At 40.4% G+C, this 15,832-nt stretch overlaps 2 protein-coding genes across 24 annotated transcripts; both read left to right on the top strand.

Annotated features, from left to right (window-relative positions):
• The first annotated feature begins 318 nt into the window (after nucleotides 1-318).
• Nucleotides 319-2,789, top strand: LOC103704989 (pectate lyase). Its single transcript, XM_008788538.5, has 5 exons — nucleotides 319-724; nucleotides 967-1,639; nucleotides 1,819-1,922; nucleotides 2,045-2,183; nucleotides 2,348-2,789. Exons 1-5 carry the CDS (start codon nucleotides 459-461, stop codon nucleotides 2,567-2,569), a joined length of 1,404 nt encoding a protein of 467 aa, XP_008786760.4. The 5' UTR covers nucleotides 319-458; the 3' UTR covers nucleotides 2,570-2,789.
• A 3,907-nt stretch (nucleotides 2,790-6,696) lies between these two features.
• On the top strand, nucleotides 6,697-14,351 carry LOC103705002 (V-type proton ATPase subunit d1-like). 23 transcript variants are annotated; one of them, XR_603711.5, is made up of 5 exons: nucleotides 6,698-6,977; nucleotides 8,376-8,479; nucleotides 8,796-9,189; nucleotides 12,174-12,315; nucleotides 13,931-14,351. XR_603711.5 is itself a non-coding variant. In XM_088708032.2 (5 exons), exons 1-4 carry the CDS (start codon nucleotides 6,911-6,913, stop codon nucleotides 12,284-12,286), a joined length of 309 nt encoding a protein of 102 aa, XP_088564158.2. In that variant the 5' UTR covers nucleotides 6,716-6,910; the 3' UTR covers nucleotides 12,287-12,315; nucleotides 13,931-14,351. The 23 variants fall into 23 exon arrangements, 8 of the variants coding, with proteins under 8 accessions (XP_088564158.2, XP_088564159.2, XP_088564161.1 ...); XR_003385346.4 differs by lacking the exon at nucleotides 8,796-9,189 and adding an exon at nucleotides 7,271-7,295 and having other exon boundaries at nucleotides 6,716-6,977; nucleotides 12,181-12,315; XR_003385348.4 differs by lacking the exon at nucleotides 8,796-9,189 and adding an exon at nucleotides 7,271-7,295 and having other exon boundaries at nucleotides 6,716-6,977; nucleotides 12,181-12,315; nucleotides 13,924-14,351.
• Nucleotides 14,352-15,832: the final 1,481 nt, after the last annotated feature.

Raw genomic sequence — 15,832 nt, 5'->3', positions numbered from 1 at the left:
GACTTGGAACCCTTCAGATCCCCCCGTCCCCTCCCCTCCCCTCCAAAGGAAGGCCGAGAAATAAATAGAAAACGAAGAAAAAAAAAAAGGGGTGGGGGAAGAAAACAACAGCGAGACAAGCTCAATGGCCGGCCGTCTATCGCGCAGGGTGGGTGACCACCACCATTGGCTCTCCCCTCGGCCCGTCGTTCTCTCGCCCTCCCACCTTATTTCTATTTATTTTTTGGTTCAACACCTTGTTTCTATTTTGAGCTACGCCCTCCCCCTTATATAAACGTCCTCCCTCCTCATTGTGACCCCCACTGAATGCCGAGCGGACCATGATCTTGCCTCCCTAGTCTTCGTGGGTCTGGTCGGTTGGTCTGGTCGGGTCTGGTGGTCTCCTAGACTATACCGAACCCCTCCACAACCACCCACCCCAAAGATAATAGAAATATATATTACATAGAGATATATAGATGCATATATACGAACATCAACAGAAGAAGGAATTAGGAGAGAGCGATAAGGTCCGGCAGCTGACAATGGAGGGCCTCCATACCAAACCCAGCTTCTTCCTCTTCTCCCTCTTCTTCCTGGCCTCTGCTGCCCTGTCCGGCGCCAATGTCGCGGAGCTTGACGACCACTGGCAGAAGAAGGCGGAAGAGGCGTTCGCTAGATCCCGCGCCGCTTACCACCCCGACCCCGAGGGCGTCACCAACCACTTCAATCAGGCCGTTCACTTGTAAGCCCCCCTCTTTCCCCCCCTCTCGCGGCATGCTTGGATCCGTGTCTTCTTCACGTACGTACGTAATTCAGATTAGCTAGATTTGCGTAGCTCCCATGAACATGGTCGGTTAGTTGCCGAAAAACCATTTGCGATCGATCCATGACGTGCTCTTACCATTCAACTTGTCGCTCTTCTTCTCCTCCTAAAAGGTCATGAATGAATGAATGAATGGGTGGATGGATGTGGGGTGCATGCAGGGCCCTGGCGCAGGCGCGCAACAGCACTCGGAGAGGCCTGAAAGCCGTCCGTGCAGACAAGTTCCGGCAGGGGCAGTGCGTGGCCAGCAACCCGATCGACCGGTGCTGGAGGTGCCAGAAGGACTGGATCAAAGACCGCAAGAAGCTGGCGTCGTGTGGGAAGGGGTTCGGTCGCAACGCCGTGGGTGGCAGGGACGGGGACTTCTACGTGGTGACCGATCCTTCCGACAACGACCTGGTGAACCCCAAGTACGGGACGCTCCGGTGGGGCGTCATCCAGGACCGGCCCCTCTGGATCATCTTCGCTCGCGACATGATCATCAGGCTCTCCGAGGAGCTCATCATCAACAGCAACAAGACCATCGACGCCCGCGGGGCCAACGTCCACATCGCCTTCGGCGCCCAGATAAGCATCCAGTTCGTGCAAAACGTCATCATCCACGGCCTCCACATCCATGACATCAAACCCGGCAACGGCGGCATGATCAGGGACTCCCTCCGGCACTACGGCTTCAGGACCAAGAGCGATGGCGATGGCATCTCCATCTACGGCTCCAGCGACATCTGGATCGACCACTGCTCCATGAGGAACTGTGCTGACGGCCTCATCGATGCCATCGAGGCATCCACTGCCATCACCATTTCCAACTGCCACTTCGCCCGCCACAACGACGTACGTTACCACCACCACGGCACCACCACCTCCAAATTTAATTTACTGACATATCGATCCTTCTTCAACCCCAAACTCTCTCTCGCGCACGCTCATGTTATGTTGTTGTTGCTGTTGTTTAATTATCTTGATGAGTGACCGGAGTAGTACTAATGCAAGCCCTTCGTTCGTTCATTCAGGTGCTGCTGTTCGGTGCCAGCGATTCGAACGAGAGGGACTCGATAATGCAGGTCACTGTTGCCTTCAACCACTTCGGGAAAGGCCTTGTGCAGAGGATGCCGAGGTGGGCAAGCCAAAGCAAAAGAGAGACACTATACTCTATTTCGGATCTGCATGCGAATCCTTGGCAATTGGGTAAGGTTAACTGTGTGTCAGTCGAATCTAATACATGAATTTCTGGAGCAGGTGCCGCTGGGGCTTCTTCCACGTCGTCAACAATGACTACACCCACTGGATGATGTATGCCATCGGTGGTAGCCAGCACCCTACCATCATCAGCCAAGGAAACCGGTTCCTTGCTCCCCCTATGAGATTCGCCAAGGAGGTAAAAGCCCACCAACGACTCTCTCGGATCGTCTTATATCACACACATCATTATAATAAGTCCTAGTCCACACACACGTACGGAATAAATATAAACACAACAAAAATAAAAGAATGGATTTGAGGGAGCGGCCGAGCTGAAAAGAAGTTTGGGTGCTGCTGTAGATCACCAAGAGGGATTACGCGACCGAAGATGTCTGGAAGCACTGGACATGGAGATCTGAGGGTGACTTGATGCAGAACGGAGCCTTCTTCCGCGAGTCTGGTGCTCCAGCCAAAAACAATTTCGATAAGAAGGACTTCATCAAGGCGAAACCAGGGACATGGGTGAAAAGGCTCACACGCTACGCCGGTCCGCTCGGCTGCAGAGCCGGCCGTGCATGCTAATTAAAAATGCCTCCTAGCTCCCATATCTCGATGGAGGGAGGGATGGATGGAGGGCGAAGGGCCGTGTCCTCGCCACACCGGAGAGAGGACGAGAGAAAAAGAGAGAAGGCATGTGTCCAAGTGAAAGACCGAGAGGAGTTTAAAAAAAATTCTACTGTGCATGCAATCGTTGTTTGAGATTTCATCGATCATTTTATGGCGTATTTATTTATTAGTATTATTTTCTTTTTCATTTTTGTTTTAGGCTTCCCATTTCCTGCAGAGCTATTCTTCAATGAAATCACAAATGAGTCGATTGTAGTTATTGTGTCCATTAGAAGAAAAAAAAAAAAAGAGCAGGGACAAACCTAGCTGATCCCATTATCGGCTCTCACTTTAAATTAAAGTAATGAATAATTTTCAGCCACATTACCAGTATTTGGGTTGGGTTGCTTCATGGGTTCAGCTGCCTTGCCTGCGAATCTATCGACCAAGCTCTCCGACGTAGATTCAGAGGCTCGTCCTCACGAGATTCGTCGTAATTGAATCAACACGACCTCCTTCGTCCTCACGGGATTCATCGCACCTGAAACTCCTTCCTCTGCGACAACACGACCCCCCTGAATTTTTCTTCTTAATTAAGTAAAAAAAAAAAGGAGACAGGAGTATTACTGAGATTTGATTTTAATCTAGTCTCTATCTACTTTTTTATCCCTGTTTAATGATATATAAAGATTGATAGAGAAGAAACTTATTCCTCAAGGGTTATGTATGGAGGAGTGCTGTATATACTCTAGATATTAAAACATCCTACACGCACCGTTTTCATGACATGTGGCATTCTGGTCAAGAATTCCGAAAGGTCAATAGCGACCACTTGACATGGACTTTAACTGGTTAAAACCTACCTTCTGACCTCCAAAAATGGTGCAATCTTCTCCTCATCATATTGCTTGTTGTTCCATCTACTTGTTCTCATTGGTTGTTACTTATTTTTCCTCCTGCCTTCGCATTGTACATTCCATCCCTGTCTCTTTTGACTCTCATGTACATATTTCTCTCGCATATTCAATAAATTGGGTGGCTCAGGCTCCCCTTCCTTTGGAAAAAAAAAAAGAAAAGAAATACCTCATCGCTTATCTATCTTGTTCCTCCCCCTCCCTATTCTCACCTCTGCCCGGCTATCTCGATGTGGTGCTCCGGCACCTAGCTTATGGGATGGAGTGTGGAGGCAAAGGAGCGGCAAGAGACACGGAGAACACGGGTCTTTCGGTACAATTAAAAACCACACCTCTGCTTCCACCTCCTTGTCTCCCTCTCTCATGTCCAAGTTGCTGGCCTCTTTTTCCAACACTAAACTATGGTTCTTGATTTATAGAGCACAGCATCCACAGAGATGGAGCAGAGTAGGAAGCATTGCTAATCGAAACACATGGGAATGGCTCTCTTTCTGAGAGTAAGGATTGGGTATTTGACACATAAGAGAGAAGTACAAGGAACAGAAAGCAAAAAGAGGATGAAAACTCTTACGAAAAATTAAGAGCAATCTAGTAGCATGCATCTGTGAATTAAATCATCTTATGAAGTTCCCTCTCTGGGTCCAAAATCATATGGTAATTATAATAGTTCCAACGCCAATGAATTGCACAATATGGTTAGAGGTCAAGTTTCGCTAGTAGCCAAGTAAATGAATACATGCACATAAGCTAATACAATACGTGAATCCTGCTTGCAAAATTCTTTAATGAAGGACGGTTTTCTTTTGATTTTCCTTTTTGGCACTTGATCTTTTTTTGAATTAGATTGCCAAAGTCAAGATTATTTTGCAATAATTCTTATCATAACTTGAGAACTCAACTCAACTTAACTAAGCTTTAATCCCAAACTAGTTGGGTTGGCTACAAGAATCCTTTTACTCTATTCCCACTCTATTTATGGCCACACACTTTGAAAGATATAGTGATATCAAGTCCTTTTTCACTATTTCATCCTATATGATTTTCGGCCTATTTCTATTCCTCTTTTCTCATATATATATATATATATATATCAAATCACTCCATGTTCTTACTTAAGTGCCAGTTTCTCAAAAATTTTGTCGGCTAAATGCTGGATGTGTAAATGTTGTAACTTCTTCTATTATTGCTACGGATGCTTGGTTAACCAAATGAATGTTTCTTTTTGTTTTCACGCTTATTGTGTCATTGTTGTCATGTTCTTTTATTGATAGGAACCCAATTTCTAATTGGTAGTCTCCACTTCAAGAACTCTTCATTAAATTACTTTTCTCCATGATAATCCTCATGAGTCGCCATACCTATGCATACTGCTCTGTATCGAGCATACATTGTACCATACTATACTGGTACCAAATTAACTTTTAGACTAGGCATGTGAGAAACTGTTCCTACATAGTATCAATATGGGATCCGGTATTAATATGACGAATCTTGCTCTAGACATATAGTAGAGTAGTATGGCATTATGACAATTGCTTCGAAAAAAAATTTGCATCTTAGTCCGCTCCATTATAGGGTTACTGTCTTTAAGATTTTAAAAATTTGTTAGTAAACTACTCTTTCTTAAAATATAGTAAGTCGGAAATGTATATTTCTTGCCCGGTGCAAAATTGACTTGTGATGATGATGGGCTCCAAGCAACTCCATGAAAGTTTGGACTTTTTGAAATATTTTAGATATTATACATACTTGTTTTGGTATCTTCTGGTTATATATATATATATATATATATATATATATATATATATATTCTCTGGTAAGAAAAGTTTGAAGACAGTCTGCTGATAAATAGATACATGGATTTATATATCCCTAGGTTTGAGATAGCTCTGCCTTGATATGTACCTAAAGAAGCAATTTCAATTAGTTTCATTGAAATAAGCTTCAGGCATTCTCTTTCCATGTGTATTCTAGATTACCCTTTCTTTTCCTGTTTCTTCCCTTCTCTTCTTTCATTGCAGCCCTGTACTCTTCAGAAATTCCATCAGTTTGCTAAACACACAGTTTCGAATTTTCTTTCCTGATTCCTTTTGTTCTCTTTTGCACCAGTTTGGAGGTTCTGTAAAATATTATGATGCATGTCGCGCACAGTGTAATAGCTTATACAACATGATATCTACTATAGTAAATGCATCAGGTTTAAAGATGTGATATCGAGGAGTGTGAGCCTCAATAAGGCAGGAGTTGCATTTGCTGCAAGTTTTTGAAAGCTAATCAGGATTGCCCTGAATTCTGGTTCTCATTTGAGGATTTAAATTACGCATCAAGAAGAGTGCATAAGCTGTTTAAAAGGGTCGAGGCCTTAAGATTCAAGTGCATGGTTGAGGTATAGAAAGGAAATTGGCTGATCTGAAGTAACCTGTTGCCTGAAATGTACGTTCCAGATAGCTTATCTCTGGAACAAGATAATGATTATCTGAACAAAAAGAAAATGATGTGAATAAAAGGTTTTGGGAAGATATGCAGTTACTTATCTCTTGATAAATATCACTCTTTTACCAAGAAACACCATTGGAACAAAAGTATTACATGCAAGTCCTCAACAACGGTTAGTTTAAGATTGAACCGGATGATTTCCAGAATCTTTAGGAAAAAAAATGCAGATTTAAATTTGTTGCGTAAAACTAAAGCTATCTATTATATTTTCGCTTTTTTACGATTTTTTTTTGTTGTTACAACGGATAACTCATACACTTCTAGTATGAATACATCCAAAAAAGTCAAAAGATAACACGTCTCAGAGCGCTCGAAGTATCTCTCTCTCACCAACCGAAAGAGTTCCCCAGAGTGGTCAGCCACATACAAAGCCACCCAATTCACAGTTCGGTTAATCTTTTTATAGATATGCTTAGCTTGGAAGGCAATATCTCTATTTATCATGGTCCGAATATCTCGAAGCAATGGGTGGCAGCCACCCATATCGCTGATGCATCTCTGCATCCAACCAGTCATCATCGTAAGCTGAGTTATCTACAGAATATAACAGGCTTAACATGGATGAACCCAAGCTGCCCTCTTTCGAGCTAGGCCTAGGCGGTTTGTTTTAGACCGATGATGCCGGTCAAGGATCTGCCGACTTAAAAGTCCGTCACGTTAAATCAAAGCCGTCCATCCTAGGGCACCGCACGTGCCAGGTTCCGATAAATACTGGGTCGGGGGCACCTCCGCGAAGCCGCTGCTCGCTCCTCTGGGCTTCTGGGGTTCCCTTTCGTTGCTCTTTCTCCTCTCTTGCGATTCCCCCCGAGTTCCATCGTCTCTGGTCCGGATCACTCCGCGGCGGTGATCGGACGGGGGTACCGGTCGGGCCTGCTTTCCCCGCCACAGACCACGATAACGTCTGCCAATGCGAAACCCTAGACGACATCAAGAAGCACCTCTGGGCAACCAAGTACGCCCCTATCTCCGGAATGGTGAGTTGTTTCCCTTGCCTCCGTTATTTAAATCCAAGATATCCTCTTTGACGTTCAAGATCCGTTCCTTTTGCTCTTTAGCATGCGTTTTTGGGAGATTTCTTTGCGGCTGTATAATATTTTTTATCTTGTCATATAAAAATCGAAATTCGATGCAAATTTTGAGGTTTACAAGTCATAGGCTCTATAAAAGTGGGAAAAAGCTTTTGTTTTCATAGTTTTCATTGCGTAGCATACCAAAGATATGCCATTATAGTGACCTGTTGTCATTTTGTTTGGATTTTCATATTCAGCAGAATTTTTGCTTGGAGTAATCGGGTAAGAAGAAGCATATCTTGACATCTCAAAAGTTAAAGTTAGGTTTGTACTGTAGGAAGATGAAACCATCCGAGTCTTCTTGATATCTTGGTATCTTGATAGAGTTAATTTTGTAAGTCTTGTATCTTGATATCTGCGTCTTCTTTACTCATTGGCTGAGATGTTGTTCTTGGTTGGATTCTTGCTTGATGACCACTAGTGGATGAAAGCAGGAAGGCTCTGGAGGAGTCGTTCAAAAGAAAGCTTGCGATTTTGAATCTCGGATTCGATTCTTTATGACTAGGGGAGCTGACCTTTTTGTTTTATTAAAGAAAGGGCTATGCTTCTTTTTGTTTGTTTTATTCCTTGCAAAATCTTGTTATCGCACTTGGGCTGTGGTAATCTATTTAGTTTCGTTATAAGAAAATTTAATGGGCCAGTGTCATTTTGTCCTAAGTCTTTGGTGTAGAAGATTGTTCTTTGCAGCCTCTCTGAATTTATTCCAGGCTTCCTGCATGCAGTATAAATTTTTTGAACTAATCCTTGCCTCTGGATTTTGCTAGTTAGCAGGAGTCACTGTTCCTTTATGCCTCCCCTGTGAGATGTACTTTCACCTAGGAACCCTGTTATTGAGATGATATCATATTATAATGAAGCTTTGACCTAGCAAAATGTTGTTTCTTTGTTTGCTAGATGCAAGCATTGATTATCATGAAGGCAGTAGTTGTAGGAAAATTTGATGGATCTTGGTACTTGTTTTTATTATCTTTTCTAGATCATATTGTGATGGTTCAAAGTGAAAATTTCAACTAATTGCAGAATCTTCTCCTTTACATACAACTACCATTGTGGAAAAATGCATCCTCATATTGGTTGATGAGTGCAAACATATGTTACTGCCAAGCCACGGAGTCATTGTTAAACTTTCTTGACTTTATAATGTACATGTCATTGCATTTATATATTCTGTGATTTCAGTTACTGTGTTTTTCCTTGCACACCATGTTCAGTTTTCTTTTTTGCAAAATCAAGTATTTATAAAATATTAAAAGTTTGGTATTTGACATCTAGTAAAGTTGTATTTAACTCTTTTCATTTCAGGTATAGTCACATGATTAACAATGTTGTCCTTATGGTCATTGGCACTCTACATGAGAGAGAAGTCCAAGAACTATTAAGAAAATGCCATCATTTGGGCATGCCCGGTAGGTATCTTGTTGTATTAATTATACTGAATGAATTGGATTATGTGGAATGGGGCCATCTTGTTTTTTCATGAAATGGGATGTCCTGCTAGCTCTCCCTATTTTTGACACTTGGGGTGGGAAATGTCTCTAGACACATTGCATGGGATGATCGTACAATAGTCGGTTAGCCCCATCCTAAGACTCAGGACATTGCCCCATCCTCACATCCCATGATATGCCCCACCAAGATTTGAATCAATGCTTATGTTCTTCATGTTTTCATTTCTTGAACTATTAATAAGAGTGTGTGTTTTCTTGCTTTCACTTTCTTCAGCATCACTACCCTTGCAGTGTCCCAAAATATGTGTGAGCAAGGTTTTATGTACCGATGGGATGGTAGGGCATTCCACCATCCCCAGCGTTGGGACAAGGCACCATCCCTAGTGGGGATGGGAAGAGTCGAGAAATGAACTAGGAAGGGAAGTATCAGTATGCCGGATGTCTCATTCTAACCCTAATGTTAGGACAAGGCAATGTCCCCAATGTCAGGACGGGAAGAGTTGGGAAATGACTAGTATGAGAAGTGGCAGAATGCAGGATGTCCTGTTCCATGAAAAAACCAGGACAATCCCACCCACGGTATTTAAAGCATTATTCGTGAGCTTTACAAGCTAGTCCTTGTTCATACACCATTGGCTTCATAGTTCTCTGGATGTGTCACATTAGAGGTACTTTATACTGACTTGGTCTTTTCAGAATATTGCATGTGTATGCTCTTTGTACATATTTTTGTTGGGAAATTGATAAGTCTTATACCTGTCTTGCTTTTACTTGAACTATTAACAAGAGTGTTAAGCTCTTGCTTACCCATTCTTCAGCATTGCTACCCTTGCAGCGGCCAGAGCTTTACAGGCTAGTCCTTGTTGATACACCATTGGCTCCATACTTCTGGGCATATCACATCAGAGCTACTGACTTAGACTTACCCATTCTTTTCAGAATATTGCATGTGTATGTTCTCGTACATATTTCCATTACAAAATAAAAAGGCTTGTTTTTCTTGAAAGTGGTAAAAGCGACATAATGGTTTGGTTTTCAAAATGATTGTAGCTCCACCAGTAAATTGTTGTTGCTCATGCCAAACGGCTAGGCTGACTTGATATCATCCTAAACAAGTATGATGTCCAAATGATTTTGCATTCTAGGTAAATAGCTGTTTACAGTTCCTTGAAGTAGCATAAGTGCAATCTTGACATTCCACCTTTTTTTTATGCAACCCACAATGTTGCAACTCCATTAATCCAATGATTTTTAGTCCTATAATATTTTTCTCATGCTACTGTCAGTTTCATGATAGAAAATTTCAAAGTGGCTCACTGTTGTTGTCTCTTTAGGTTTTATTGGTACAATATTAGCACTGAGCTGACTCGAGATGACTTTTGGAAGCTTTATGCTAATTTTGGTTTGCTGCAAGCTTTTTTTTATCTTTATTTCATATGGAGGTCTTCCTCTTGTAAGAGATGCTTAATTGAATAGTATCTTTAATATAGTTTCATATCTTGGGACCATATTCATCCCGTAGCTGTTTTCTCTAATTAATGGTGATTAATGAATTGTGGAATTAATAAGCTAATATCCGATATGAGAATGCTAAAAATGAGTGCCTGGACCTCATGTTGTTCAGTGCATATTAGTGCATACTAGTTTTTGGATTTATTATGAGAGCGCATTGTTTAAAATCTGGCATAGCAACAGGTAAACTTTCAGCATGTGAATGCATTTTATTCACGTCTAAGTTTTCACTGCTAAGGAAGAGCTTTTATGTGAACTCAATTGCAAAGTGCAATTTTAGGACAAAGTTCAATGTTAAGATACCTTTCTGACAGGGAAAATAGGAAGGTCTGAATCTGCATAGGGAGAGATGCAATACTTCTACTACCCTGATATCTTGCATGGTGACACTGGTCTTCGCATCGCCATTTGTAGGTGTGCCTATGCTAAGATTAGGCTGTTCCAGACATTATAGTGTTTTTTGCAGTTCATTTTTCGTTGCTTTTAGACAAGTCAAACCTGCCCTAGGCCGAGCGCTTCCTCCTTGAGAAATGGGGTGGCGTGGTATTCCACGAGATAGGTTAATATTGTGGCACACAATGTAAAGCGTGTGATGGGCAGACATAAATATCTGGCTACCTTTGGCCGCTTTGCTGTCTCGAGCAGCAGTCAGAGCGAGAGGTTTGGCCAACATCTCTCTTCTAATATTTTCTTTACAGTTGTGCCTCTTTTAATGGATAAAACAATTGGCCAACATCTCTCTTCTAAATAACAATTACAAACCCAATTTGATCGGGTTGGTTTGGTTTCTGATCGCGGTGTTTGGTAGTCCATATCCAACACATATTTGAAATAGATCATACTTTTCGGTCCAAACCTAATGAAATGGCTTTGGTTCATATTGTAGTAGGTTATTTCCAAGTCAGTCCTAGATCGGCTAGATCAAAAGTGGGTCAATCCAAAACTCCAATGTAGGGGTGCAATCTAGCTAAGTCGAGTTGCTAGAGGCTTGAGCTTGACTCTATTCAAAATACTCAGGCTCGGAAGTTGACTTGAGATCGATCGAACCTTAATATCCAAGCTCAAGCTCGAATCGATATATATAAAAAAACAGTAATCAAGATCGATTCATCGCGACTCAAGCTCGAGCTCAAGCCTTAGTTATGATTAAAAAATATGGTTAAAACAAACTATAATATAATATAATTTTAAAATATTAGATTAATAATGTATATATATACACTTGACTAGGCTTCGAGCCTTCAAGCTGAGTGTTTTGCTCTTTGAACTCGACTCGAAAAATTGTTCGAGCTTCTCGAGCTTGGTAATTGTCGAGTTGAGTTGAGCTTGGACCAGACCTGAGATCGAACAACTTGCGAGCTGCTTGACTCATTTGCACCCTTTCTCCAATGCACCTGACTCCTACATAATGTGGCACTTGTGCCCTACCTTTTATTAGAAATGTAACATTAAAATGTACATTGAATCATGGAGTATTGTATATTTCAAGTTCCTAATTAAATGTCACAAAATTTGGGAATATTGAGCTTTATTATTTCCTCAGGAATTTTGACTTTTTTTTATTCTATAACTCCAGGACCGCTGATGAGAAATGAATGGTTTGCAAATGGGAAATTATTTGACTTTCAAATAAAAAAATTGTGTATAATATTATAAAAACAGGGTTTTATATTCTGTTTCCAGTATGATTGATTAGTAAAGCTCATCATTTTTGTTTTCCATTTCTATGTGTTTTTTTTTTTTTTGTTTTCATTCTTTTAATCTTTGCATCTATCAATTTCTCAAGCAGCGCTTTATGAAACTCATCATTAAGCAGTGCTATGTAATGCTCGGAATTGAATGTTTGATGATGTTTGCATTTTTCCTGTTCTTCTGCTCTCCTCCCTTCTTAACCAAAGTCATGTGGTAATATTTGTGTTATAAGGTCTTACAAAATTATGTAGCTTTGCATATAATACCTTTATGTAATTCAGTTTCAGTTGGCATTATCAAATTCTGTGACTACCATGTCCCAGCTTGATCTAGTGGCCATATCATTTCCTTTTCAGTTTGTGTTCAATAGCTTGGGTTGGTTATACCTTTTTGTGATTGACAATAGCATGTACATATGGTTTTTGTACCTTTTTGTGCCTTTGTAAAGCTTCCAGGTTCATGCTGCAATGGAGAAGTATCCTCCATATCAGTCAGTTTTTTCCAAAATTTCTCATGGGGAAAGCCAGATGTTGGTTAAGGCATTTTGTGAAGAGGAGGTGAAAGAGCTCTGCTTGGCATTTGAACAGCAGGTATGCTTGATCAAGCATGAAGTTTTATTTAGATAATTTGTGGTTATTTCAGTTGGCTTCTTTTGTTATTTACCATGGCATTGTTCCATGGCAAAGAGACTCATTCAGATTAATCATTGGTAAAACTCCAAGCATTGAGGAACACCTGATTAAAATGATGATATTTGCGGTTTTGATAACTTAGGCATCAACAAAATTATGTGCTCTTTTTTTTTAAGTAAATGCAGAAATACCTAATGAAAAAATTCTGCAGTTTTGATAGCTTTGATGGCCATTATACGATGTGCTCTTTTCATGAAGCACATAATGTGGAGTAGTGTCATATGTTCCTCTTCTTTTTTGTGTTCATCAGCCATGTTTGTCCTTGCCCATCTTCTTAAGCATTGGCTTTCTGCTTGCTGATTAACTTTTCCCTGTTGAGAACAAGGGGTTGAATAGAGAAGAGGAATAATAGAGAGAAGAGAGAGAATAATAGAGATTAAAATATCCACAAAGGAGTCACTTTATTCAATAAATAAATAAATCATACAAAATTTGTTCGTCCGCATTGTCCTATATTTATTGTCATTCAAACAACCCTAAGACAATGTTTTCTAATCATTAAAGGACGTCAGACATGCCTATAATGGTCCTACAACTTATGCTGTGACCTGTATTTATAGTCATTCAAACAACCCTAACACAATGTTTTCTAATCATAAAAGGACTTCAGACATGCCTATAATGGATCTACAACTTACACTGTGACTCAAAATTGGACTCGTATTCAACCAAAATTTCTATTGTATCAACTTGGTTCACCTTTCCGACAAAAATATCAAAGACTTTTAGGCGAGAGTAAATTCGAAACTCCATTGAGTTCCACATAAAAGACCAAAAATCTTTCCAAATCACAATTCTAAAGAGTTTAAAACTTTCCTAACCGACCTAGACCTAAGGTAGGACTTTTAGATGACATTATATACTCATAATAAGACTCAAAGATCCACTAGAAAAATAGCTCTGAAAAAATTGGTACAAAATTGCGAGAAAATAAAATACTTAACTAACTTTGTAAGACTCCATAAAACTAGAATATAACTAAGCCTAATTTAGACCTAAACTACATCGTCCGTCCTTCGGACTAAGGTTTTTCTTGCTTGGTGCAAATGCTAGGATGTATGTGCATACAGGTTCTGGAAGTCATTTGCCATATTTTGGATATCAAAGCACACTTTGATGAATTGGATGCTCACCTACAAATTCTAGCAATATGCACAGTTCCACAAATTATTTCACTGTTCAGCCGGTCGGATGGGCAAGTTTTGTTGTGAAGCTTCCCCCTTGAGTAATGAAGTTATTCATTTTAAATGCATTGTCTTATGCTGTCTGATTTTGGTTGTGATCTTCAGGATTTACAGGCCGTATGTAGGGATCTAGATTTTTATTTTTGGAGACCCAGTTTTGGAATTTGATTGCATAGCAGCAACTAATTGCAGATTTTTTATTTCTTTATTTTGCTTCCAATACGTTATTTTTTTTTGTGATAATGAGATTAAGAACCAGTCATGTATAGTGTACGTTGATATCTTTTTCATGTAAAACGTAATCAAATGACAGCGCCCTTAGCGTGCAGGTGTTTGATTAGCTCTCCCCAGGTTGTTCCCTGAAAACTGCGCACATTTTGTGACGCCACCAGCGACGGAGTTGGTTTCACCAAAGATTGTGACGAGCTTTTCTCCAAAAAGAGCCCGTGGGGGTCTCCCATGGCGCGAGCAAAGATTTCCAGCCTAATGCTTGCCGGATGTCCATTTCTTGGACGACCTTGAAAACTCTTCCAACCAAAAATCCTTCCTCAGCCTTTTTTTTCCCTCTCTTTTCTTGTTTTATAAAGATCCTGACTTCTGAATGAAGCTGGGGGGGAGAACTGAACGGAAGAGGGCATCATATAAACACTTATATTTCTTGCTTGGCCATGCTCAATAAAACAAAGTGTACATGCTACAAAAAAGAATAAAGGGAGAATGCTAATGATGCAAGGTTCGAAATTATGGCTATCATAGTATTCTAATGATTTTCATAGTTTTGAAGGCCTATCATTGTGCAAGATCTATTCATGACAGAAATTTTAACGATCCCACCTCTACTAATAATTATCCCTTCGAACCGACCTGCGGATGCTTCTGCGTAAATATATTTACCATTTGAAACTTTCCTCTCGTTCTCCTCGACTGGAGGGCTATGATTCGTCGACAGGATCTTGGTTTCCTATGGGCCAAAGAGGAAACCACATCGTTTAGCTCTTAAACTATAGTTTCCAAAGCCATAGAATCTTGTCCACCCGAAGAAGGAAAAGTTATGGGTTTTTGCCTTTGATAATTTACAATTGATAAAACGTGATGATAAAGTAAAAGAGGAGGGCCCTTGCACAGCCGAAGAAATGGAAAATTTCTTATAATTTTAACCTCCAGAGTAGAATCAGCCTGTCCTAATGACACAGGATTGCTATGCCGCTAACCTTTGTCTTGTGTCAGACTAGCTAGTTTTTTATTCAATTTGGGTTGGACGGACTTTCATAAACAAACCCAACTCAAGCAAGCATGACGGATGCTAATTAGTAGGCTGAAGCACGTAGCTTGCACTGCCTTGACCAGAATGATATTCCTGAGCTTGAGCAATATATGCTTAAGTTTGACCTTAATTTCTTGCCGATTGCTTTTCCTAACAGACTAAACCTTTTTAACATGATATTAACTAGTTGTTCAAATTAGCCAGCTGGCGCTGGGCTAGAACTAGCTTTATTGCATGTCAAATCCGTCAACCATCGTTGGTCGAGCCAAGCTTGCATGTAAATGGAAAAATATTGATCTCCAGCTATTTGCTCTCCTAACACTTATTTAATGAATGGAATCAAGTTTTGCCACCCACTGTTTCTGGTATGCACCCATGGTATTGCTCGTGAACGTCTCGCTCTTGGTAGAAGATCAGTTCCTAGGGTTGAACGTGCCTTTACTCAACCCCAAGGTTGCCATGCTGATATTAGTTTTTTGATGAAATATTGCTGATATTAGTTATCTACCAGGAATAAGAAAAGGCCAAAGTCATGGCATTTAGAAAACCATCAAGTTGTTGTACCGTGTCTCTTATAATAAAAGAATGAAAGTTCTTCTGCCTGGCTTTTGCTTCTGATTCTCTTATTCAGGCTCTTCTTCTAGAAAAATTATTAGTTGGATTAGATCCATCATGGACCTAAAATAAAATTATCCTAAGCCGTATTTTATTGTATAAGAATAAGCATGAGAATGTTGAAAGAGCGATAAATGACCATGCTCAAATTTTATTGTATAAAAATAAATAAGTATATAAGAATGAACAAACCATGCATTATCCTCACGGAGCGATCATGAGCGGTTGCCCTAAAGCATAATTTCACACAATCAACAAGTATAATCCTTCACGGACAACTTAAATATACAAAAGGCATTGTAAATAGCATGGTGGCCCACTTTTTTTTTTATTTCAACTGGGGGGAAATCTG

Source organism: Phoenix dactylifera, chromosome 12 (genome assembly GCF_051530095.1).
Source record: "Phoenix dactylifera cultivar Ajwa chromosome 12, Ajwa_hap1_PhDact_Kaust_v1.1, whole genome shotgun sequence".
In the NCBI taxonomy this organism is placed as follows: domain Eukaryota; kingdom Viridiplantae; phylum Streptophyta; class Magnoliopsida; order Arecales; family Arecaceae; genus Phoenix; species Phoenix dactylifera.
Note: the sequence above shows the minus strand (reverse complement) of the source record. Positions and strands in the feature narration are given on the sequence as shown.